At 44.5% G+C, this 26,580-nt stretch overlaps 2 protein-coding genes across 3 annotated transcripts; one reads left to right on the top strand and one right to left on the bottom strand.

The window, feature by feature from the left end:
- Positions 1 to 8,144: 8,144 nt before the first annotated feature.
- LOC127291734 (wall-associated receptor kinase 5) lies at positions 8,145 to 25,616 on the bottom strand. 2 transcript variants are annotated; one of them, XM_071818451.1, is made up of 5 exons: positions 24,656 to 25,616; positions 24,033 to 24,554; positions 9,739 to 9,810; positions 9,658 to 9,684; positions 8,145 to 9,563 (listed from the first exon to the last, which is right to left on the bottom strand). In XM_071818451.1, exons 1-5 carry the CDS (start codon positions 25,530 to 25,532, stop codon positions 8,329 to 8,331), a joined length of 2,733 nt encoding a protein of 910 aa, XP_071674552.1. In that variant the 5' UTR covers positions 25,533 to 25,616; the 3' UTR covers positions 8,145 to 8,328. The 2 variants fall into 2 exon arrangements, with proteins under 2 accessions (XP_071674552.1, XP_071674551.1); XM_071818450.1 differs by having other exon boundaries at positions 9,658 to 9,810; positions 24,656 to 25,615.
- LOC127346549 (uncharacterized) lies at positions 18,303 to 21,284 on the top strand. The gene is made up of 7 exons (XM_051372839.1): positions 18,303 to 18,614; positions 18,700 to 19,115; positions 19,593 to 19,650; positions 19,765 to 19,839; positions 20,092 to 20,139; positions 20,342 to 20,405; positions 20,477 to 21,284. Exons 1-7 carry the CDS (start codon positions 18,303 to 18,305, stop codon positions 20,641 to 20,643), a joined length of 1,140 nt encoding a protein of 379 aa, XP_051228799.1. The 3' UTR covers positions 20,644 to 21,284.
- Positions 25,617 to 26,580: the final 964 nt, after the last annotated feature.

Genomic DNA, 26,580 nt, shown 5'->3' on the forward strand with positions numbered 1-26,580 from the left:
AGACTTTACACTCTTCTTGATCATATATCATCCTCCTCTCTTGACCCTTGAAAACTTCTGCCACACCAAATTTCTCATAAACTTCATTAGAGGGGTTAGTACTCAAAAAACTTTAATCCACTTTAGTACTGTAGTGACACATTGAAAGAACTCAATAAAACATTAGCTACAGCTCTCCACGTCTAGAAAGCCTTACTTAAAGTCCACAAGAGACAATGCAAAAAACAGAGACAGAATCTGTCAAAACAGAACAACCAGTAAAGACGAAATTTTTAGAGGTACTTCCGTTGCTCAAATCAGAAAACTCAAAACTAATGAAAGTTGCGTACATATCTTAGGAACACACATGAATTTTGGCAGACTTTTTAGGTTCTCCTACAGAGAGACCTACTCAAATTCGTGACAGCTCAAAATCTGTTTCTGCGCAGAAATCCAAATCTAGTATCAACTTCCTATTAGAGACTTTACTTGGAACAACAATGCAATAAAATAAAGATAAGGAGAGGTTGCTACAGTAGTAACAACTTCCAAGACACAACAAAACAGTAGCAAAATCAAAAAACATGGGTTATCTCCCAAGAAGTGCTTTCTTTATAGCCATTAAGATGGGCTCAGTAATTTTAATGATGCTCTCGCAAGAAATAAGAGTTGAAGCAAAAGAGAGCATCAAGAAGCAAATTCAAAACACATTTAAGTCTAACCCACTTCCTATGCATAGGAATCTTGTACACAAATAAATTCATGAAGAATAAAGTGACAAGCATAGGAAGATAAAACAAGAGTAACTTCAAAAGTTTCAGCATATAGAGAGGTGTTTTAGTACCATGCAAATTTCTACAACCATATTTTCCTCTCTCATAATAATTTTCAATAGCTTCATGAATAAACTCAACAATATAACTATCACATAAAGCATGTTTTTCATGATCCACAAACACATAATTTTTATAAAGCTCAAAAATAGTAGGATTAAAACTTTCAAACCCACTTTTATTAATAATATAACAAGATGATTGATCAATCTCAAGAGATATGAGACTCCTAGATAAAGTCAAGACTTCTCCAATCCCATTTTCATTAGTAGTACAATTAATATTATCAAGTAACATAGGACCATCATCTAGAGCTTTATCATAAACATTTGCCAAGCAAAACTCTTTAGTACCATGCATTTCGATATCAGGCACAAACAAAGCATTATCATAAGATTTATCAAAATAGCATGGATTATCATAGATAATAGTAGCATAATTATTCTCACAAGTTTTACTCATAGGGAATATTTCAAGAGAATCCATAGGAACATAACATTCATCCTCCTTTGGTAAGCATGGAGGACAATCAAATAGTGTAACAGATAAAGAGTTACTCTCATTAGAAGGTTGGCATGGGTAGCTAATCCATTCTTCCTCCTTTTGTTCATCACTCTCCTCCTCTTTTTCATCCAATGAGCTTTCAGGTTCATCAATTTCCTCCTCTTTTTCATCCAATGAGCTTTCAGGTTCATCAATTTCCTCTTTCATAGGTTCCTGCAAATTGTGAGTGCATTCTTGTGCATTAATGAGTCTCTATTTTATAATCAATGATATAAGGATTATCACTGTAACTTTCTATGCAAAAATTAAGGATAGAAGAGACATACTCCCTCCGTTCCTTTCTATAGTGCCTATAGATTTTTGGAATTTGTTTCAGAATATAAGGTTGTAGCTTGGTTTTTTTTTCAATTACCCCCTCCCCCGTTCAGCTCCCACACAATATTCGTGAGAAAAAATCCATACAAAATTGGAAACAATTAATTGAGATTCCTAATGCATGGCCCAACGATTCCTTAAAATTAGGGTGCAATGTTTTACTTTCCTTAATTGAACTTGGCTGCACATATATGGAGAATCAATAAGAGAGATTTGTGGGATTTGTTATGGTAAGTTAGGAAGATATAGATTTCCCAAATTTTACGTTGATCTCAAATCGTTCAGCTAGGGGGTCTTGTGTAAAAAATACTATTGCGCTAATTTCCGTGCCAAAAAACTATAGGCACTATAGAAAGGAACGGAGGGAGTAATGTTTAAGGTCCTTACAAGCAACACAAGTTTCATAATTTTTAGACATGAAGGATTCTATCTCAGAGGCTCCCATAAATAAAACAAATTGTTCTACCTCTTCGAACCCAAAATGAATATAGTTATTCCAATTGTAGTTCATAATTAAAACTTCTTCACTAAAGCAACATTGGAATTTAAGATGTTTAGTATCCTGTTGAGAGCAACAGTTTATATCATGGCGTTTAAGCAAGATTTTAGCAATTATATTCAATTTTTTTAACACATCACTCATGACTTCACCCTTTCTTGATTCTCTATAATTATTATATAATTCTATAGGCTTCAACATGGTTATGGGTTCTTCCATAACAACAGTTTTTAATTTTTCGGTTTTTCAAATTTTTATGGATTTTTGGGTATAAGAAAAATAAAACAAGACAAAAACAAACTAGACAAAAGTAAACTAAGCAAAATAATACTGGATAGAAATAAACTAAGCATAAATAAACTAGACAAAAGTAAACTAAGCAAAACAAAATAAAATAAAATAAAATAAAAACAGAGAGAGAGAGAGGTAGAGTGTACTCCTCAGGTGAACTTATGAGTACAGCTATGCCTCCCCGGCAATGGCGCTAGAGCAAAGCATTAACACTTGGTGAAAACATGTGATCCTCATACCTAAGTCTTCCCGTCCGGTTATCACAGTTGCTATCACTCTGGGGCCTCGGGTTCCGGACATAGACATGTGAAAACAACTTGTAGATACAATTTAAGCAATTAGTGTAGAGCTTAAATCTAAGATCATGCCACTCGTGCACCAGTGACAAGCATTAAACACAACAAGATTGCAGCAACAATAACTTCACAAACTTATAGATAGACTGATCATAATGTAACAATTCATCGGATCCCAACAAACACAACACCGATTACATCAGATGGATCTCAATCATGTAAGGCAGCTCATGAGATCATTGCATTGAAGTACATGGGAGAGAGAGTACCAACTAGCTACTGCTAGAACCCGTAGTCCATGGGGGAAATACTCACGGAGCATGATGGAGGCGGTGGCGTCGATGGAGATGGCTTCCGGGGGCACTTCCCCGTCCCGGCGGCGTGCCGGAACAGAGATTCTGTCCCTCGAAATGGAGTTTCGCGATGGCGGTGGTGCCCCTGGAGTCTTTCTGGAATATGATCGATTGTTGTAGGGTTTTCGCGTCGCGAGGAATATATAGGCGAAAGGGCGACGTCGGAGGGGTCCCGAGGGGCCCACACCACCTGGCGGCGCGCCCCCTCCTAGGCCGCGCCCCAGTATGGTCTGGAGGTTGTGGGCCTCCTCTCTGTCTCTCCTTCGGTGTTCTGGGTCCGTCTCGGTGAAATAAGAGGTTTGGCTTTTGTTTCGTCGAATTCCGAGGATATTGCCCGAACAGCTTTTCTGGAACAAAAAACAGCAGAAAACAAGAACTGGCACCTCGGCATTTTGTTAATAGGTTAGTCCCGGAAAATACATAAAATCATTATAAAGTGTGAGCAAAACATGTAGGTATTTTCATAAAACTAGCATGGAACATCAGAAATTATAGATACGTTGGAGACGTATCACAACACTTATGTTTAATTAAAGGAACTCAAAATATGCATGTAAAAATGATGTGTGTCAGAGGTTTTACTACTATGCACCTTGTACTGCATGACAGGACGGTGTGACCATCGCGATCACCACGATGGCTGCAAAGAGAAGCGCCATGGAGCCCCTGGGAAGCGCCATGATAGACGAGATGTGTTTGTCTCGGAAAGTTTGGTTTGCCGCCCCACTCATATAGAAGAGAAAAACACATTAATTAGCAGTATCTTGTATATGATACTATCTTCCTAATGAATTTTATCGAAAAAAATCTTCATAATGAATGGTACTCCGTATGTAGTATCGTAATCTTTATATTAATTTTTTTATTTGTAGAATCTCAATGCAAAATAGTGTACACGATATATTTGATTTTTTTTAGTTATATTTGCTATAATACGGTATCTACCTATCTATGCTACCACAAGATCTCTCTCATCATTAGTTGTAGTAACACATTAGTATTTTGCATGCATAATACTACCTATAGCACCCATTATTATGGTTAGTCTAATACATACATAATTCATATAAAATAATAACTCAGAGATAACTCATACATACGAAATTATCTACTATTTCTTTCCTAATAATTTCCTTAATGACACATTATCCATATGTGGTGATTAATAGTGTCTTACCTACTACGAGGATAAATCTGGTGCCGATACTGGTACCTTCTTGCGAGTCAGTGAAGGGGACATGGATCCTCTGCGTCATGGATGCCATCGCTTTTTGTGTATGCTTCGTTGCTCTGCCCAGTGTGTATTCATAACCACCACCTCTAGCTTGTGCATGGCTGCCATGTCCTGATTCATAACCGCCACCTCCGTTGGTTCACTTCCCTGTCTAGGATCGTTCCCACCCCTGCCTTTATAGGAAGAGAGGTCCTTCACTATTGGAACAAGTAAGGTTATGGGGCGATTTCCCATGTTTTCGCATCCTTCTAACCAGTGCACCCACTAAGAAGTCCGATCTATCGACCTCAAATGCTAGAAAATGTTTAATCTTGACTTTGTCCATAATGCATGCACATCGATAGTGTATGTTTCAGGATTTAGCCCAAAACTTACTGTCAATCAATCTTCAACTGATTAACGGTCCATGTTTTAGGGGCCACCAACTCCATAAACCGAAACTCACTAAGATCCATTCCCATCTGATTTGTTCGGACAGTGTACCGCCACCATAGTGCACAACAAATTTCACTAACTCGGACATTGCTTTGATGGTCTGAAAATATATTTACAACCGTCAAATACTATGTAGAACTACATAATACCCTGAAAAATACACCTTCTAAATTAAACACAAATTACTATCGGACCATCTAAAAAAATAATATCGCAGTACAGGATGCTACCTAAAAATCTAACTAATCCACTGAAATAAAGTTCACATTGCTAACTAGCCATAGCATACACACATTACTAGTATACAATACATTGTAATTAGCGCGGTATTAAGGTTTTTCCTTGAAGCGTGAAAAGCACCTCCGCCCACCAGCCTCGAATCACTAGATGAGCACCACCACCAGCACCACGACCACCACGCAGCACACCATACCCAACAACAGCCTCCACTACTGCCACCATAACTCCAAAACAACAACACCAAATCGCCTCCTCCAGCTAACCCATGGATTCCCCTTGATCCCTACTAGCCCCAGGGTAAAATTTTGGTGGAAAATAGCCTCGAAATTGGCTGGAAATGACGGTTGTGTGTTGTTTTTCGAAACTGTGAGAGAGAGAGAGAGAGAGAGAGAGAGAGAGAGAGAGGAAGGAAACGAACCGGACGAGAGGATGAAGAAGCGGAGTGGGGCGACACGCTTTATTCCCTGTCCAGGTATCTTTCGGCGTGGAGCTGGCCGACTAGGATTTTGGTGTTTGCGTGGCCGAGAGGTTCTCCTCCCGTGGCAACAACCATGTCGGTTGGCAGGTGGGATGGCGATGTGACCAGCCCCTTTCAGGATTCTCAAGCCCGATGCCACAATATTTTCAAAATTTATCAAAAACATGCAATATTTGTAAAATTAAAAAATAGTAGTAACATTTAAAAAATGCACTGAGAATGAGAATGATATGTGGTGTGCATGCATGGACCTTGGCCCGGCCGACTACAGAACGCTTATAACGAGAGTGTAATGGGAGGCGGATGATGTGAACACGGGTGCACGTGCACCCCATAATGAAAAATTCCAAAAAAATGCTATTTTAAAGTTTCATTTTTCTTTGGAAAAAGAACCCATGTATATTATGTTTGACACTTGTGCATATTTTGGAATAAAAACGACCGCGTGTGACCTACACATAAACGTGACAATAGAAAGTTCTATTCCTGTGAAAGTTACAAAACCAATCATTATAGTGTAATTTGGACATTTTATCATCTTAGTGCAGGCCACACACAATCATATTTTCTCGTGAAAACTTACACAAGCAAATATTATACATGAAAAGAATTATGTATTTAAAAAAAACAAATAGCATTTTTTCAATATTCAAAAAATGGGTGCACGCGCGACCGAGTGAAATGCATCTGTAGTCGTAGAAGTTACCAGCGATGTAACATTCTTGTAACTCAGCATTGGCGCTAATGCATGAAAACTTTAAATGGAGGTCGATCTACACGTAATTCTTTATTTTCAAACACTCAAAATTATCATTTCAAAATTTTAAAAAAATCTGAATCAAAATTCCAGAGATAACCAATGATGTATACTACAATGGTGTAAATCTCAATGCAAACTACTTTATATTATAGGCTACAGGAAAATAACAAATTTTACAAATTTTTATAGTGAATAGCACACGTGATTTAAGACTACTAATTTTGAATCGAGATTTTGCACCATTGTATCGTACATTATTGGTTACCATTGTATCGTACATTGTCATAAATAAAAAAGTTACTTATAGCTCGGCATCCAAAGCGTTAAGTTAATGTGAAGTTAGCAATGAATTTAATTAATTCCAAAAAGAAAAACACCACATTACCGCAAAACGTTTGAAAACCCACCGCTATTCATCAAAATTGCAAAAACCTATCGTTATTGGAAGAATTTGATTTAGGCTTGTTTGGTTCCAGCCACACTTTGCCAAGCCTAATTTTGGCTAGTGTGGCAGCCACAAAAGTGTGGCTAAGATTTTGGAAGCCATAAAGTGTGGTATAAGTTGGGAAAATTTTACTCTATGACAAGTAGACCATATGAATAGTGAAGTGTGGCGGCTCTAAAGTGTAGCAAGAACGAAATACATGCCAAATTACCAAACTTTAGCTTGACAAAGTGTGGCTGGGAACCAAATAGACCATAGATGTTCACTAATTCGGTGCCCACTATAACATGGCAAAGGAGGCACGAGTGTATGGTATAAATATTAGATAGACCTAAATCGTGACTCGTGAGGTGTTTTGTAATTCTTCGGTGGACCATAGCTCTCAGCTTATTCCTATTATTTTCCTTTTCTATTCTTTTTTCTCACAGCTTTATTTTTCTAATATGTGGCGCTGAAATCGGAGGGTGGAGCCTGGATACGCTGCCGCCTCGCCTGCGCCTGCCCCGAGCACGCCGCCTAGCTCACGCCATGGCTGAGACGGAGTGGACGCAGAGCACTTCTGGGGTCGAGGACGACGAGTGGCGCAGAGGTAGTTGTGGCCGGTGGTGGCATATGGTGGCGGGACCGGGTGTCATGAAGTTAGGCGGGCTGGACATCCACCGACGGGAACCTCGCGAGTGCTACCGGCTTTGGGAAGAAGGGGCGAGGCGGGCCGAGGAGGGAGGAAGGGAGCGACCGGGAGGAGAGTTGCTCTCGGGTGCCTCCGTGACCTCCCCGGCTGGCGAGGACGGCGGTAGAGGACGGCCGCCAGGGATGGAGATGGGGGTGGGGAGGGGCAGCGCCGGCGACCGTAAGGGAGGCGGTCGTGGGCTGCAATGCTTGTGCGGGCCTCTATCGGCATACACAGGCGAGGGTGAGGAGGGGCGGCGCCAGCTGCCGGGGAGTGGGAGAGGAGCTACGCCGGTAGTGAGGGCCTACTTCGAGCTTCTCCTCCTCCTTCCTCCTGAACAACCGCGACGCCGGGATTGAATTTGCAGAACATGCGCGTCCCTTTGAGTCCGAATCAAATGGCGAAAAGCTAGCTCGTGCGCGATTTGGGGAGTAGCACAGAAAAGAAAGGAGAAATGCAAAAAATAGAAAAGAGAAAGACACTCCTAATCTATTTCTAGTCCATATATTTATTCTTATTCTAACAACTGTCTGGCAAAATATGCAAGAACAAAGCGAAGAGTTTCCTATAGCTCGGTTTGGGTTACAAGCATATGCAATCAATGTTGCTTATTTTTACCCACAAATTTAAGTAAGATAATGGGAGTGGAATGTACGAATTTCCATTTTATTGACAACACCATAATATATGGTTTTCCCCTCCACCGTAACATAACTACAATGATGTTTCTTAAGGTATTCACTGCAATTCGCTGCGAATAATTGTAATATAATTTTACACAACTGACATGGGCTACAAATAGTATATAGGAAGCAAAACCACATGACATACTCTTGTCTAAAGTGAACAATGTAGTATATTACAACTCCATGGAAAATAAATGATACTTCAAATGAATAGTAGGAACGACAAGATTGTGGTATTGCAATTATATACTTATCGTGGCAAAGTGAGTGAGGATGAATGTTCTTGCTCTAGACTGTAGCAAGAGATGCCTTTAGATGTTAAATTGCCAGCATTGGCAACATTCATCGGTGCATCGGAATTACCAACATTTGGGAATAAAAAATGTTCAATCTCATCACTAGCTGGGAAATTTTTGCATTCTCTTAGCCTCTTACTTCTCAAGAATTGTAACCTCATATCCACTTCTCTCATAGTAGGTCTGTCCCTTCCTCTGAGCCTCAAGCATGCTTCTGTAAGTGAGCAAATATCATCAATCTCTTCTGCGTTTGCATCCTTGACAACCTGATAATCCATTATTTCCATGACAGCTCCCTCTTGCAATCCTTCCACGAAATAATGGGACAAGTTTTGTTTTCCACCTAGATCATTGATAAAAATTGGCTTTTTTCTTGTCAAAAGTTCCACAAGTATTACCCCAAAACTATACACATCACTCTTTTCTGTTAGTGTCCCAGTATGGTAATACTCTGGATCTAGGTAACCAAATGTTCCTTGGACAATAGTCACCACATGAGTTTCATCGAGTGAAACAGACCTTGAAGCACCAAAGTCGGAAATCTTTGTAGAGAAGCTGCCATCCAATAGTATGTTAGAAGATTTCACATCTCTGTGGAAAATTGGGATTGCAGCAGCCGAGTGCAGATAAGCCAGTGCCCCTGCTGTTTCTACTGCAATCCTAATGCGGTCATCCCATGACAAAAAGCAGTTAACATTGACATCAGTGTGAAGAAGGTCATGCAGTGTACCATTGGATATGAACTCGTACACCAGCAAAGGAACCTCAGATTCTAGGCAACAACCAAATAGCTTTACCACATTGCGATGAATGATTTGAGACAAGATAGCAACCTCGTTGATAAACTGGTCTATCTCGATTTGCTCCACAATTCTGGATTTTTTAATAGCCACCACCCGTTGGTCAGATAGAATCCCTTTATAAACTGTACCGTGTCCTCCACGACCTAGAACACGAGTAGCATCGAAGTTGTTGGTTGCCTTCTCTAGCTCCTGCAAGGAGAATATCTTTGTTTTGTTTGTGGTGCTTTCATCTGAGATCAGTTGCTCCAAGAGTAAGCCTTGATTTTTTTTGAAGTGTGCTCGTCGGATTCTCTTCTGGATGCCTTTCTTCCACTTGTTGGCGAATACAGTTACACATACCGCAATAATTATGGACGCAAGGCCACATGCAGTTCCCGTTGCGATACCTACACATTTAATCATCGCTCACTGAGTCACTCTACATTTGGTTAACTGTAATTGCACCGAGGATATTTTGCTAATAGCTAGTATACGACTTACCCAAAAGAAGATTGTGTTGCTTTGCTGACATAACACACTTCCTTTTTATCGGATCAAACTCTTTTCTATGAGGGCAACTCCTGCATGTGTAGCCTCCAGGAAAGTTTTGACATGTCCCGTTGCAGTAAAGTGGTAGTGCGCATTCATTGATATCTGTAGAAAATTCTAAATGATTATACATTCGTGGCAAATGTATTACAACTTGCTAAAAAAACTGACAGATTAAATTCGTATGATCTCTGTTTATCAATTGAAGCTCCTTTAGGTTTATGTGATTTTTCTTAAACTAGCAAGGTGACGACCTTCACAAATGCGAGGACATCATCCTAAGTTTGTTGAAAGTGTTAAGTTTTCATTTTATCTTATGTAGATTTTATAAACTCATTTTTACCCCCTTCACACTGAAACAAATCTAAAAGGTATATTCACCGATACAAATCTAAAAGGTATATATCTAACGTTTATATTGTATATAAATATATGACCATGTTGCTAGTAAAAAGAGGACCTTAAAATAATATTTACGGAAAATCTAATATAGTTCTTCTTGGTAGTTGTAATATATTTATTCAGTTAGTCACTGAGCCGCGAGAACACAAACTAAACTGACCTGCAATCTGCACGACCGCCAGGTCAGTTGTCATATGCTTTCGATCGTAGAACTTGAATTTCCAGACCCCTTTGTCATTTTCTGCACTGCTCTATAGAGTATCTAATTTTGTTCATATCCACCCTCCTTGCATATTTATTGGTTCATAAACAATTCATTTCATATTTTATTATTAAAAAGATAACAAATAAATGACCAGCACGTCCTCAAGCCTTCGGTTTCAGTAATCAATGTTCATTTATGTGCCCCTCCATCGACGATAGGCACGTTTGGAACCTGGGTGAGAGTGCACCCAGTTTTCCACAAAAAAATAAAAAAACGTTATATAAAAGTTTCAAAAAAAATTGAAATAAATTTTTGCATGTACATATTATGTTTTTTTTTGAAGATGATGTACATATTATGTTGATACTTACTCGTGTAAGTTTCACGAAAATATACTATTATATGTGGCCTACACGAAAATGACAAAATGTTCAAATGACACTATGTTTGGATTTGTACTATTCACGGGAATAGGAATTTGCATTTTATTATTTTTGTGTAGGTCACATACAATCATTTTTTCCGTGAAAACTTACACGAGTAATTATCAACATACATGCAAAAATTTAATTCAATTTTCTAAAACTTTTAAATAGTTTTTTTTGAATTATTCATAACTGGGTGCGCGCGCACCCAGGTTCTGTTTGGCATTTCCGCCTCCATCGATGCTTATTATTGTTGCCTATCACACCCTCGGCTATTTTCTTTTACGTATCGTCCCGAGTAATTTTGTAAGCTGTTAGTAGTACTAATTGTCTACAAAGATGAATATTTTCATGGGCTTTCACTTTGCAACTTTATTTGGCTCATTACACTCGGCTCTATTTGTTGGAAATTCACCACATCCGGCATCCAGATAATACTCTTGATCCTCTTTTAAAAAAGCGTAACTCGCGGGGACGATTCGTTCACCAATGGACTCCCTAGTTTGGTAAAAGTGCGCCCCCCCCCCCCCCCCCAAAAGTGTAAACATTCTTGGTTTATCACTCAAAATCACGTTTCGGGATGGCGCACCGCATTTATAGAAGGGGATTGCCGAATGCAAGGTTTTTTACACTTTGTCGTCGTGATCATGATTCGGCGTGCCACGTGCTTTTTAGATGATGCTACTCCATTTATATTTAGAACATGGTGAAAGACCAGCTTGGCCTAAAAATCTTGGATCATTCAGCTTTGATTGCCTTCAACAATGCGCTCTCTTGGTGGAGTAGTGTGGCTCTCACCAACAATGGTAGGAGGAAGGCATCAGAGTCTGTTGTTATGCTCGTCTAGTGGCAAACATGGAACTGGTGGAACACTACAAAAAAAACCTCCCCCTTACCCGGCGGATTTTTCGGACGGCACAAGCCGTAGTCATCTGCAAAAGCTTTTTGGCTGGCGCCAAGCAATGCCGGCACATAAAAATTCTCCATGCTAGATCCCATGTTGGCGGACATATACACCATGGAAGGTGGAAGGAAAGCCCATCACCCGATAATGCCACAGTGCATTAAGAGATGCATTTAAAGAATGTCTCGCTGACTAGTGCGGCCTTCTACTATTGAGCCGTGTATTGTATTCGTATGGGTATTTGATCAAATAGGTGGCCCCACTTTTTTTGAAGCTACAAACCCTAACCCACACTTCACAGTCCTGTTTTCAATATAATACAAAGAACACTTAGCCCCCATTGTCCACTCTCACTCCCCTATTTGTACATCGCCGCACTTACAGTAATCGACCCCCATTAACCCTAGATCGAGTCAGAAAAATTAGATCTTACCAACTCACCAACTCCTATATGTGTTACTAACTCTCCTCCCAACTCTCGATCGTGGCAAGGACATTAAGACAAGGTTGGAGAGATGATGGTTGTCATGTCGGGTCCTATATCCTGATGTGGTGCATCCACCATGTCGCAGTCCTCCACCTTCGTTCCAGGTTCTAAATATGTTGTTCCTTTTAAATCCTAGCATGTGCGCATGATAACTTTCTTCCTGCAATTTTTCCTGACAATTTATTTTGCTGGGCTAGCGCGAGCGAGGCAATTACGAGCGTTCCTCGGTGTTTAAAAACGTCAAGACCCACATATCGAGTTGTAGTGAAACGTGAGGATCTTTAAAAACAAAACCACCATCCCTATAGTTGTTTTCATTAAAGTTAAGCTTGAAGCTAAATCTCGGTTCCTTGCGTGTGGAAGCACTTGGATATTTTTATACCAGGAGAGTAGGCGTTTAGCTTGTAAACTATCTTCTTCTTATTCTATGAACTAGGAAAAATCTTTTGTCTTTCCTTCAAAAAAAATAAAACTGCACGGGCTATATATTTTCTAGAACTCCAATGGAATATCCACCAATTGTGTTAGATCGTCATTGGTGTATGCGGTAAGGACTACGATGATTTGAATAAGCCGTAACATGGCATTCATAGTTCAATTAATAAGTAACATGTGCATTTGAAAAAATGTGTGAGATCTTTATCGATGCAATCGTGATGTCTATCGACTATGATTTTTCTGAGATAGCAAGACCAACTAATTATGATATGTTTAGACACAGTTACAAAGACCAAATGTATGATATTTTTAAAGTATAAGTATGTAGATATAATGGATTTAATTTGAATAGGTATAGTATACATGTCTATCATTTCAGTAACTTTTCGTATGTAGACGGTGGATCTAATCGTTGTGATTTTTTTTATAATTATGAAGATCTAAGGCCATGTATAATGGTAGGGGGATCACGTCTTCTCTTAGAGAAGACAATGAATATATGCGGTACAGTGAATTATCGATCTTTCTAACATGTGAACGTGTTTCAGGAGTGGCTCTCATACGATTCATGTCGTTAGCATCTAAGCCTATAGGGGGGCAGATGATCCAACACCCATATTCATGCACAAAATATTTCCATGATCCGGAAAATTAAAATATTTTTTCTCTTAAACTGTTAATCCAATAGATGATCATTTTCATTGTTAGGTGCATACCTACGAGGGGTTTAAAACAAGCGTCTTAATATGTTCTGATGAAATATTTTTTCAATGTCAGTTATCAAGTTATAGTACTATAGCAGCTAACAAGTGCTACCACTCAACTGTACATAGTTACTAGATGATTTTTACATGTTTTTTTTTGTCATGGAAATGATCTACATGTATTGGAAGTGTGCATGGTGCCATCTAGGCATGTAAAATATGACATTGTCATGATGCAAGGTTACATGAGTGATGAGGGAAGTTAAAACAAAAGCTAGCAATCATAGGATTGTTAACCTGGCAATCAACTTTCGCAAACCTAGTGACCAAATGAGTATAATATGGCAACTAGAATCAAAAAAATATTGTTAAAACATATCAACATGAGATCTAATTTCGAAGATCTCATCGCTTTAAAGCTCACCGTGAAAGCGGGTCCGAGTTTTGACATACTGTTTAAGAGATTAAACCTTATATAAAGTTTTAAAACCAAAAGAAATATCACGTGGCAGGGATGCATGGTTGGGTTTCCTTAATAATTAGGGAAAATTTGCCACATGACACCGTTATTTTTTGACGTTTGCTGAAACACACCGCTCGATTGTGTCTTTGCCAGGTACCATTACAATTATGTGGCACATTTGCCAGAACACACCATCTAGCTAAAAAGGAAAACTTTATTGCAATCCCTAGAAATGAATAATTATGTTCCCATGGAAAGCTAATCTGGGAAACGTGCCCTAGAATGCACAATCTATGAATTATATTTTATTGCAATCCCAAGAAATGAATAAGAACTAATTAAATTTTAATAGAAAATTCTGTGGCTTAGAAAAGACAAATGGTACAACATGAAAAATAATCTTTTCCTATTTTATAAGAGATCATCTCTGCAACCTTCTTTTTTTTATTATGTCTCCACCAACTAAACAAACATCAGATGTGGCAAGCCGAAGGGAAAACTAACATCACCCTATTGTACATGCTCTAACAGATGCGGTATGTTAAAGTACAATATGTGGATCTTTGTGATCTACTAATAAATGGATGGTCCACTAGATTGACGACCATATGGTTCATATTTTTTCTTTGGAATTTATAGTTATTTTGCTATATCCTTCCATGTTGTTGTTTTTTGAACATTCCTTCCATGTTGTTATTTTTTACTATATATAATTGATTAATGGGAAAATATACGAAGAGGCGCCCCACGGCTAGCTCCGTGTGCGACGGTCCATCAAGAGTCGGAAACAACATCGTAGCTCCACAATCTCTAAGAGCATCCCCACTCGTTGGCGCTCCCCACGTCCAAATCCGGCGAAATTTTCGTCCGGATTGGATCAATTTTTGGCATGGGGGGCAGTATATTTCCAGTCGTGTGCTCCCCAAGCGGCGTTTCTCGGGGAAAAAGAGGATGGCCCGGGGAGTTCGGACGAAAGAGGAGACACGTGGGCGTGGGCGGTTGGTTTTGCTCCATCCGGAGTCCCCGAGCGCTCCCCGGGGGGCCGGGGATGGCGTGGGATCGCCGGATGAATTTAGGCCCAAATCCGGACGAAATCGAGGAACCGGGGGCGCGACTGGGCCGGATTTCGCCGTCCGGATGTAAAAAACGGCTCGTGGGGGGCTTCTCGGGGGAGACGAGTGGAGATGCTCTAAGATTTATCAACTCAAAAAAATCCCTATTCCGGACGGGTGCGTCCTGGCCTCCTGCCCACTCATTTCCTCTACTCTCTCTAAAATCGAGATCGCCATGGGAGCATAGAGAGGTGGTGTGTTGCAGGGGGAGCCGCCGATGAGCGCGATCAGGAGGCTCGTCGCAGGGACAGCTTCGCCGCCGACGACGAGCGCGAGGGGGTGGCGCTTCACGGCGAAATCTCTGTCGCCACCGACGAGCGCGAGGAGGAGCCGCAGGACACGGACGACGAGCGGGGCCACCGCGGAGCACGCATCAAGGGAGTCTGCGGCGCGACGCCGAGACGCAGCAGGAGGCTGCCGCCGCCCTTGTGAGCGCGAGGAGGAGGCACATTGTGTGGATGGCTCCGCCGCCGCCGACGAGCGCGATTGGTGGCGCGTCACGACGAAGTCTCTGCCGCCGCCGAAGAGCGCGAGAAGGAGCCGCAGGACACGGACGGCGGGCACGCCGGCGACGCCGCCGCGGAGCACGCATCAGGGAGGCTGCTGATGAGCACGCGGCAGGGTGCTTCCTTGAATTTTTCCTCTCCCCCACACCTCAATCTTTATCTCTTTGATTTTTCCGTGAAGCTGATTGCATTTTATTTGCATCTGCTAGTTGCATGTGTCCTTGATATTGGCAAGCAGCCAGCCGAAATTTTGTAGCTAGAAGCTATGAATCTGGCAGCTAGAAACTGTTAATTTGTTAGCTAGGAACTTTGAATTTGGCAGCTAGACGGAATTTGCCCGCTAGGAACTATGAATCTGGCAGCTAGGAACTGTTAATTTGATAGCTAAGAACTGTGAATTTAGCAGCTAGGAACTATGAATCGGGTTGCTAAGAACTATTAATTTGATAGCTAAGAACAGTAAATTTGACAGCTAGATGATACCTGATAATTAAGCACTTGAGCTCGGAAACTAGAGGCACTGACAATTTGGCAGGCATGCACTATGAATCTGGCAGCTAGGTAGAATTCGGCAAGCTGGTACGATCACTACGCCACGTTCCCATATTGCCGGCACTTTTGGTGCGGCATCTTTCATTTAACTGTGTATTACAATTTAAGAGCATCTCCAGTCGCGTCCCCCAAAACGATTTGGGGCGCGCCGGATAGAAAATGTGTTCCAGCCGCGTCCCCAAAGCCCCTTTTTGTCTGGCGCGTCCCGATACGGTGTCCGGCGCCCCGAGCCCGTCCCTGTCCCACAGGGGACGCACCGGGGACGCCGGACACAACGAAAAGCGAGGCGGGCTCCCACATGTCGGCGACTATTTGCATAAACCGTTGGTTCGCGCCTCTTTTCTCGTCGCTCCTTCCTTCCCGCGCCTCCCACCCCATCGCCGCCGCTGGATTTCCCGGCCGTTTGGGCGCCTGATCTCTGCTGAGAGTCGGCACCGTTGTCGCGGCTGGGGCTCCCGCCGGTCGTGGCGCCGCCGCCGCATCGCCAGCGCGTCCCAGAACACGCCGTCAAATCCGGCCCACCTCCACGCACAGAAGGTGCTCGACGACTTGCCAGGTAGGCGCGATTGGCCGCTGTTTGTTCCGTCGTCTGCGTCGGCGCAATTTTAACCATTGATTTTGCTTTAGCCATGGACAGCGACGATGAGATGCTTGCCCTGCTGCTGGAGGACGAGCAAGCCTTCGACGACGACGTGCGGGAGCATTTGCTAATGCTGATCATCGCGTCTCTCCAGGACATGCTTGACGCTGAGGCGGAGAAGAGGAAGAGGCCGCGCCGCGGAGGATCAAGGCCGGGAAGAAGGAAGTCGAAGCCCCGGCAGAGGATGGAGGGGCATGCCATGCTGCACAACGACTACTTCGCCGACGACGCAACACATGCCGACAATTTTCGGCGCCGGTACAGGATGAGCAAGGGGCTGTTCATGAATATCCTCCACGGCGTTCGAGAGTTCGACCCCTACTTCAAGCTCAAGCTCGACGCTGTAGGCGTCCTCGGGTTCTCGTCGATTCAGAAGTGCACCGCCGCCATGAGGATGCTTGCATACGGAGCACCTGCCGATACACAGGACGACTACCTTCGCATGAGTGAGTCTACTGCCATTGAGTGCATGTACAAGTTTTGCCGAGCTGTGGTGGGAAAGTTTGGCAAATACTACTTGAGAGGGCCAACTGAGGAAGAGACTGCAAGGATCATGGCACAAAATGCTGCCAGAGGATTTCCTGGAATGCTTGGAAGCATCGATTGCATGCACTGGGCATGGAAGAACTGCCCGTTTGCTTGGCAAGGTATATACAAAGGCCGTCATGGATATTGCAGGGTGGTGCTTGAAGCTGTGGCAGATTATGACCTGTGGATTTGGCATTCTTTCTTTGGCATGGCGGGATCACACAATGACATCAACGTGTTGCAGCGGTCTCCGGTGTTCAGCAGACTAGTGGAAGGGCATGCTCCACCATGCAACTATGAGATCAATGGCCACCAATATACCAAAGGCTATTATCTAGCCGATGGTATATATCCAAAATTGGCCACTTTTGTCAAAACAATCTCGAATCCATCAGGTCTGAAGAATTCCCAATTTGCTACACGACAGGAGGCTTGCAGGAAGGATGTCGAGCGGGCATTTGGTGTGCTTCAAGCACAATTTGCCATTGTCCGGTACCCTGCTCTAAGCTGGTCTCACGACCAAATGTGGGAGGTGATGCAGGCTTGTGTGATCATGCACAACATGATCATCGAGGATGACCGCAAGAATCATGTTAGGTCACATGTTGGTCCCTATGAGTGTCAAGGCCCTCTTGCGGAGGTTGATCATGAGTTGCCTGCAGATTTTGCTGATTTTCTCGCCATGCACGCAGAGATCCGTGACAGCAATGTGCATGAGCAACTTCAAGCTGATCTCGTTGAGCATTTATGGAGGATCAAAGGAAATACTGTGGCACCTTGATGTAGCATCTAGCCCTATTTATTATATTTGATTACTTGTTTTATTGTTTGTTGTAATTTAATTTGAAAACAATCCTCGCAAACATTTTTATTCATATGCTACATTTGATAAATGGTTTATGTGTTAAAAAAGTAATTTAAATGTTTGGGGGCGGCGTTTGGGGAACGCGGCTGGGGAGCGACGTCCCCCAAAGGCGGCACGAACAAAACACGTCCCCCAAACGCTCAATCCGGCGCGGTTTGGCGGACGCTTTGGGGGACGCGACTGGAGATGCTCTAATGCCGATAATCTAGCCTTAATCAACGGTAGTTCGGTTAAGTGCCTCAAAATATCGATTAATCCCCGGCACTAAAACTGAAAGTGCCTTAAAATATCGGCAATACACGGCACTTGTCGATATGCCTCCAAAAAAATTAATCCATTTAAGGCACTTTCCTAAATGTGCCGGCAATGGCTATGCGTTCGTACGACTGCGCCGTGGCCTACACAGCTCCACTATACCACGTACACGTACAGTACATATGGTCCAGCCGGATAGATATTGTACTATACCACGTACACGTACCCTTCCCTTCCCACCCCCCCCCCGCGTCTCTCTCGCGTGCCACCGCCGATCCGGATAGTCGACACCAGGCGGAGCGCCCGGCGGCGGACGACGAGGAGGGCAAGGCCTCGCCGCCGCCGTCCCCGGACCAGGCGCCGTTGGCCCAGCCGGCGGAGGCGCAGACGCAGTCGTCGGGCGGCCGCGGCAAGCGCGCCAAGGTCCGGATCTCCCCCTGCATGCGCCGCCCCCGCTCCCCGTCCGCCTTGATCTGTCTGACGGTGTCGCTGTTATCGTTGCTCGCAGGTCGCGGCGGTGGAGGTGGAGGAGCATGACGGCGCCACCAAGTCGGCGGCGGCGGCGACCGTCCCAGCCGCGGACGGGGGCGAGGCGGCGGCGGACGTGGAGGCCGTCGCCGGGGTCTCGCCCGTCGCGCCGTCGTGCTTCAGGCTGCCTTTCCTAGCCGTGGTGTTTGTCTCGTTCGCTGGCGCCATTCCCGCGCCGCCCCACCTCCTGGTACTTACCTATGTCGAGCACGCCTCCGCCGCGTCCTCCCGACGACGCCTACGAGTCCTACCTTGGGTCCGTGCTCCTCTGCCTCCTCGGCCCCTCGGCTACGCCGGTTTGGTGGTAGGCTTGGCTGCCCTGGCACTACTTCGACTACCTCGCCGTCTCCATCTACCACGGCCTCGGCTACAGCCACGGCTGCGCGCCCGATTCAGGTGAGCTTTGGTTCATCATGCCATCTCTCTTATGTGCTCTATGATGAATTGATATGGGCTGCGTGATTATGATCTCCTGCTAATTCGGATCTGCGGAGTAGGAGGATATGTGCTGACCTGCTTGTTAGGGATTTCAGAACGAATTCTTTGTGTTTATTCTGGAATGATTTGTGACAAGAGTTAATCCTTCTTCATTTCTCTGTCGTGTTAGGATTCTGAAATTGTTAGACTGTTTAGGATACTGTTCTATCTGGGAAAACGATTTTGGTTGTTGATCTGGGAATTTCTACCTTTTGTGAACTTGAACGGTAATGCATATGCTTACTGTTAAGTAAAGGGAGCTTCAACGGTAATGCATATGCGCCTGAAAATTCAGCAAAGTTCTGACTATGCTGATCAGTTAGGAACCGGCAACCCCTCAATTTTCCCTCGCTAGAAAGATAATATTCGTGAACTTATTCCCATGCAATTTTGTAGGCCAGACTATGAAGCTGGATTGCAGGATTTCCTTGAGCGTTTGACAAACTATGAGAAGGTCTCAAACTCTCAATACTAAACAAGCTATATTCTGGTGTAGTGTTGCATGCGAAATGAAAATTTTGAGCTCTGTAACTATATAATGTTGAATCAAGTAGGATTCATATTGCAGGTCTACGAGCCAGTGGAGGAAGGTTGTTATATCAAAATGATTGATATGGTTAAAGGGGAGGGTGGTCAGTTACAGGTAACACACATTATCTTCCTGGTTATCCTTCTGCCCTGTAAAAGGGGTATTCGGTTACTAAGTCTTATATTTACAAGGCACAAGATAGGTTCTGACCTATTATATCTCAAACTGTACTAGGGTTCATTCATTACACCAAACCGAGCATTTTCGTTGAGTTATGTTCTTGTGGGCTTCTAGCTTTTGAACTCGTCATGCAAGATTTGTTTAGTACTTCTTTGAATTTCTTAACTTTTTGTCACCTTGTTCCAGGTGAACAATATCAGTGGCTGTCTCCCTGGTCGTATTGTCCTTTTCTTGGTATGTACTTCAATGCTTAGTTGCTTACACTATAAATATGATATATGATTCAGAGGTTAAAAAATCTCACTGCATTGTTCAGAAGTTCTGCTTTACTATTACTAGAATTTGAAAACAGAAAACTATGGAAAAAAAACATGTTCTACTATTATCTTCACGGCTCCAACCTAACTCATGTGCTGTACTATTTAACTATCCTCAGGTTGGAATCTGTCATCATAGAGCTGGAGCGCCAGCGAGCAGCAGTGGTTGTTATATCCCACCAGGTAAATTGCTATAGTTGATGAAACAGGTCCTGCGTAGAAACACTTTCTTGAATTGCTTACCCTATTTATAGGCCGTACTGCGAGCGCTGTACTCGTATTTTGGCGACAGGCCTTTGAGGGAAGTTCCAGACATGGAGGTAACATGGGACATTTTTATCTTTTGTTGTTGCTCAGTTCTGTATTGAAAACTCTCAGAAACATTGCTGAACCAAATCAATCCCTTTGTAATGTAATCTAGATGCCACTCCATACCATAATCTTTCTGCTGACAACAGTAATAGATTAAGTTCATTATCATTTTCTATAATTCTTAAAATGTGATAGAAATTGTTTGACATAGATGCCATATTTGGATGAGGGGTCTCCATTAGAGATGGACTATGCAGATACCTTATCTGGAATTGTGGAAGCTCGAACTTACACCATTTTGTGCCTTCCCTGTGTATCTCTTCTTTCTGTAGATTGTTGTCACACGAATTGTTGAGCTCTGTTGTTTTAGTTCTGTTGTTTTAGTTTTAGGTATGGACTGTTTGGCATCCAGTAGTTATTAGTAGATAAAAGATAACTTAGAGATCATATGTTCTTAATACACACTAATACTTCAGTTGATCCTCTGAGCAAGTATGAAGAGGAAGAAAAATATCAAGGAAGCAAATGCTGACAGTGAGAAGAGGAAGAGGAACACCAAATCAGATAAGCAGGTACATGATAGCCAAGTAGAGGATAGTCAATATTTGTCGAAGATCAATGTAACTTAGATGCATGACATTGTGTTTTGCAACGTTGGTTGCAGAACATGTTAAGGTTAAACATTACAGTGTATTGACGGATCATGTTGGATCATGTTTGTTGAATAATATTATATTGTCCTGATTGTTATATTTTGTTGGAGAATCTGGTGCCTCAATTTTCATTTGGAGTCGCTATGAATGTGCCTTGAATTTAATTTGCTGGCACTGTGACGAATGCCTTGAATTCATATTCCTGGCACTTTTGAACATGCCTCCAAATTAAATCGTTGGCATTATTCAACTGTGCCTCCAAAAGTAATTTGTGGCACTGCTGAAAAATGCGTGCAAAAATATTTACAGGCATATTTGAAAAGTGCCAACAATTCCATATGCCGACACTTTTTAATGTGCCTGTAAATATTTTCGCTGGCACTTTTACTGAAATGGCAGCAATAGTTTTTAACGACTGCAGTAAATGCAGCACTTTTTTTGTGCCTTGAAAACATTTTTCTGGCATTTTTGGTGGTTTTGCCGGCACTTTTTGGTGCCTCCATTGTGGGTAGGTGACGTAGTGGATGAACCTGGAAACTGTGTGCTTCTCAGCTTTTTGCATCCAGGCTTTTCTAGGTGATGTCTCTTTAACTTGTTTAACAGTTAAAACACTCATTATTGTCAAAAAAAATTAACTTGGCAATCTTATCTAATACTATGGTAATGGCTAGTAGAAAATTTTCACATTCTTATAATGAAAATTAGTTTCTAATGAGAGCATCTCTACCGGCGGCTCCGATAGCGGCCCCGATAGCGTTTTGAGGGCCGAGAGTGAAAATGGGCTCGCACCGGTGCGCCCGAAACGGCGTCGGCTATTTTTCTAGCCCAATAGAATCCCCGGCAACCCCGTGTCGGCCCCTTCGCTAAGGGCGCGAATCGGACGCGCCGGCGCCTCGCGGAACGACGGTTTTCGCGGGTGGGGGCGCCTTGTCAGCGAGAGGACGTGGCGGTTCGCATTGAAAACGACGCGGGGAGGTTGGTCATCGGCGTTAATGGCCTCCCGTGCGGAAACCCAAATGGCAAGGGCGGCGACTGGCCACGCGGCGTCCACCTACCTTACCCACGCGCCTTCAATGCGCGTCCACCGCCTCCCTTAAAACCCCACCGGCGCATACTTCTCTCTTTTCCCCGCCGTCCAACCTCCGCGCGAACCTCCCACGCACCCCGCCGACGATGGCGCACAACGACTAGGCCGGCGGCAGCGTGCTCTGCTCGACGCAGCTAACCTACGATGAGGCCAACGTACTGTACTAGCACCGCATCCCCGTTCCAGTACAGTACAAGTTGCCGCACGGCTGGCACGTCTCCAATGGTGGCTTTGTCGTGCCGCCACCGCCACCGCCAGGACCACAGACGTGGGCCATCGCTAGGGAACGGCGGGGCCAGATGACGCCGGAGCAGAGGAGCCTGCCGGGTAACGCCATCGACAACCCGGCCTAGGCACGGCGTTTCGAAGACGAGAGAGCCGTCGAGATCGCGCGGACGGACAACCACTCGGGCGGCCACTTCAACAACGTCGGCCGCCGTGCCTGGTGGTACGGCCGCGACGTCAACGACACGCTCCGCCAGTACGGCTTCCGTCCGCGCGTCCACGGGCAACGGGAGCCGGTGTACTTCCCGCAGGCGGTGAGCATGGCGTCGGCGCCGACCCTGCAGAGGGCGCCGGAAAGGACCGCAGCGTCCGAAAGCTCGCGCACCAGATCGTCGTCTACCGTCGCGCGCACGCGCTCGGCCACCGCCCGCGCCTCCTTCCGGAGGCGTCGTCATCCGCGACGAGGCGAGGCGCGCGTCCTCTGCTTCGGCTCGTCGGACGACGGGGTCAGGCCGCTGCTCCCGCGTCAAGGAGGAGGATGCCTCGCTACCACTTCCGCCGGCGAAGAAGCAATGGTGGGGGAAGGAGGCCGAGGCGCAGGCGGCCCTCCGTGGCGACAGCGACGAGGAGGAGTTCCCCGGCCAGAACTTCATCCTCGGCCGCTCCGTCGATGAAGACTACCGGCATAACGCGATCGACCCGCAGGCGGCGGTGTGGTCCGCCAGGGACCATAGCGCCAACTATGTCGACCTCGCCGGACCCTCCGAGCTACCGGCGCCAAAGGAGGAGAAGGCTGACGAGAAGGAGGCCGACAACGTCGACAGCTGGTCCTTCGGGTCATCCAGCGCCGACGGTGATGACCTGGACTTCAGCGCCTTCTACTCCCAGCGCCGCTAGATGTTTTTTTTAGTTTGAATTCGTGTTAAATTTGTACAAATTTCATTCGAACTTCATATGAATATCGTTTTTAAAATCTAAATTTGATTTTCTAAATCTATCGGGGCCGCCGATTTGGGGACAACGGTGTGGGAGCAGCATCCCCAAATAGAGGATTTTGTGCCGGCACCACCTACCGGCGCCTATTTGAGGGCTGCCGGTGGAGATGCTCTGATGAAGGTAATTTCTTTTTGCCACAAGTTAACTTTTACTCGACCACAGCGGATCGTCGGTTGCCACACGAAATTGCAAAAGTAAATCACTGTAGTACTAGTGATGTAGCATCGGGACCTCGGTGTGATCCTGACGCGAATCACTGTAGTACTAGTGGTGGTGGGCCTCTCTAAGTGATGGTAGATTTTTTTTATAGGGAGCTGGCGCCGCACGCTTCGACACATTGACATATGTGTGGCCCAGCTGTGTAGCATTGTCCTTGATTAATAGATAGATTGATAGATTTTCTAAATTTATAGTTATTTTGCTATATTCTTCCATGTTGTTATTTTTACTATATAATTAACTAATAGATATGTTGATAGATTTTCTAAATATTTGTAGATGTTAGAGAAAGATGAAGGGTGCTGAGGAGGATCTGACCTGTGCAGCCATCCTGGACGTATGGATTTCCTTGAAAGCCTGACGAACACTTGCAACGATATCCCATAAATATTTCCCCGTGGGTGACGTTTAGGCAATCGCTGTGGGAACTGCGGCATGCATACGTAGTCTCCTTCTGCTTAGCTGGTTGACAAGTTAAATTGGCAACCGCCCACTTTATAACAATGTTGTATTCCATAGATAAATCAAATTGATCTTCCATAAAGATCGCTGAATTCATTGCAGCACGACCATCAACATTGCGAGTCTGCTCGATTAATATTACCTCTTTTGCATTACTTCCGCTCACCATGTTGGTAACAGTCACAGTCCCATCGTCCACTGATATATTAGCCACATGATATTGTATCTCTTCTAAGATAGAAAGTGTGAGATTACCAGATGTACAATTCAGAAGAAATTTTTCGTTTGCAGAACACCCTTCTTGGAGCCCAAAGGGGAAGGGAACAACAATGCTTCCACATGATGCGGGACAGTGTCCTTTGGGCTTGGGGTTATAATCTGCTCCACAGTAGATAGACATATGCAAAAAAAGTAAGAACAAGAGGATCAAGGCTAAATTTATAGAAGGGAATTTCAGCTCAGTAGGGTCGGATGCAGACCTTTCCCGCATCCATCTAAAATGTATGGGTTGCCTTGTGCATTAGAAGAGCAGGAACACTGGTAACCACCAGACGAGGAATCTTGGCAACTGCTACCGTTGCTACAGGCATAGATTGCGTTGTTCTTTTGTGCACTTTGACAGCTTGGTTGGTCCATGATTGTAACACTAATCTCCGCACCATAAACAAAATAATCACTTGCATTATTTGACCAAGTTGAGAAAACAGCGGTTGTATTACTTCTGTAAGGATAATCAGTATATGTCACGAAAGCCATAATGCCAGGGTGTAACCAATCTGATTGTGTTGCAGTAGCATTAGTGCTGACAAGTTTTGCCCGAAAGCCTGGCAGGTCCCTTGGTAACGGGATGAGGCAGCAGCCTATTCCATTACAAGGGACTCCAGTTGGTGCCTTCTTGCCAGCGCATCTACTCATACAAGAACCAACGATGTCTCCCGTACCATACTCGAACAAGGTGACATCGAAGTCACAACCCGCTACGAACAAAGTGTTATCACTGCTGAGAGTAATACCTTCAGTAGGGGCTTCCCATGACATGTTGTATGTATTTGTACCTGGCCTCGTTGTAAGGTTGAAGAATATAGGGGTAAAAGCTTCGTCGTAGTACACGTCAGTGAGCACGATCGTGCTGTTTCCTAAAAGAAGCTTGGGAGGCTTGGTGGAGTGGTCGCAGGTGAGCTCGAAGCCCTGACGGAAGCAGCCGGACCCTATACCGAAGGGATAGCTGATGTCGACGTCCCCGCACCTTGGGATGCAGTGAGCCAAGGAGTCGTTAGAAGGGATGTGCAAGATCCCTCCGGCAGCTCCTGCCGAGAACATCAGCACCAAAGACATGGCGGTGAGTATCATGCTCATCGTTGCGCGGCGCCACTAAGCTGTGGTCTGCCTAGTGTTGGTGTTGGGGATGGGGTTCCGTGTTTTTTCTTTGTTTGGCTCGGTTTATATTGGTTGTATAAAGGAGACCCCAGCTACGAGTCAACTATAGCGCCAACAAAAAAATGTAAATGTAGCTAGGAATTCCAGGGCCACTATTCCCATCAGATGTGATGGTCGTTGTTGCTCAAAGGCTAAAGGAATCTCAGAGCATCTCCAGTCGCGTCCCTAAAAAAACGTACCACACAAATGATTTGGGGCATGTTTGGGACCGCGCCGGATAAAAAGAGACTAAAAATCTGTACAAAAAAGAGACCATTTTCAGCCGCGTCCCTCAAACAGCGTACGGATGCATGCATTTTAATAGAGGGGACCACCCCATGTGGGAAAAGTAGGTGAGAGAAAGTGTGGAAAAAGAGAATGACATGTGGGGAGAAGGGGCTGCATGCATGCGTCCGGACGCTATTTTTGTGTCCAGCGTCCCCGGTAGAGACTCTGTACATAGAGTCTCTACCGGGACGCCGGACATAAAATGAGGTGTTATTTAGCTTTGGAAGACGCGACTAGAACGCGTTTTTCTCCATTTCTTGTCCGCCGTCCCCAAACGTCATTTGGGGGACGTGACTGGAGATGCTCTCAGTCTCCGCTTTGCCTCGGGTGCGGATAAAAAAGATCTGCCCCAGCGGCCCGTAAAGTGACCGACTTATCCGCACTGATGCATTTTTTTCTAAATTTATGTTTGGATTGCGCTGTCGCGGACATAGAGTAGTCAGCGTACACATCTGCGCAGTTCTCCCTCGGGCCCGCCTGGCAGCGACCACCCCCGCTTCACCTTCTGCGTGCCAGTATTGGCAGGGGAGGCGTCGTTGCGGCTTTCTGCACCGCGTTAATGGAGCGTCTCACCTTCCGCTGAGGCCGCCGCTAGGCATTGAAAAAGGGTCGCAAGCCACGGCCATTCTGTCCCAACGACATTTCCTCTCCCCGCACTCAGCGCCAAGGCCCGTGCCAGCGCCGCCACCACCATGGGAAA

The sequence above is a fragment of the Lolium perenne genome, chromosome 4 (genome assembly GCF_019359855.2).
Source record: "Lolium perenne isolate Kyuss_39 chromosome 4, Kyuss_2.0, whole genome shotgun sequence".
Taxonomy (NCBI): domain Eukaryota; kingdom Viridiplantae; phylum Streptophyta; class Magnoliopsida; order Poales; family Poaceae; genus Lolium; species Lolium perenne.

What these genes read in the sequence shown, in the direction of transcription:
- LOC127291734 (XM_071818450.1), bottom strand. Translation starts at nt 25,532, where the DNA reads ATGAGCATGATACTCACCGCCATGTCTTTGGTGCTGATGTTCTCGGCA. An exon ending in CGTCCAGGATGGCTGCACAG is followed by an intron (nt 9,811 to 24,032) that starts GTCAGATCCTCC and finishes AATTTTCTACAG; the next exon opens with ATATCAATGAATGCGCACTA. An exon ending in GCAACACAATCTTCTTTTGG is followed by an intron (nt 9,564 to 9,657) that starts GTAAGTCGTATA and finishes TTAAATGTGTAG; the next exon opens with GTATCGCAACGGGAACTGCA.
- LOC127346549 (XM_051372839.1), top strand. Translation starts at nt 18,303, where the DNA reads ATGGCTATGCGTTCGTACGACTGCGCCGTGGCCTACACAGCTCCACTA. An exon ending in GTTTGACAAACTATGAGAAG is followed by an intron (nt 19,651 to 19,764) that starts GTCTCAAACTCT and finishes TTCATATTGCAG; the next exon opens with GTCTACGAGCCAGTGGAGGA. An exon ending in GGGAGGGTGGTCAGTTACAG is followed by an intron (nt 19,840 to 20,091) that starts GTAACACACATT and finishes ACCTTGTTCCAG; the next exon opens with GTGAACAATATCAGTGGCTG.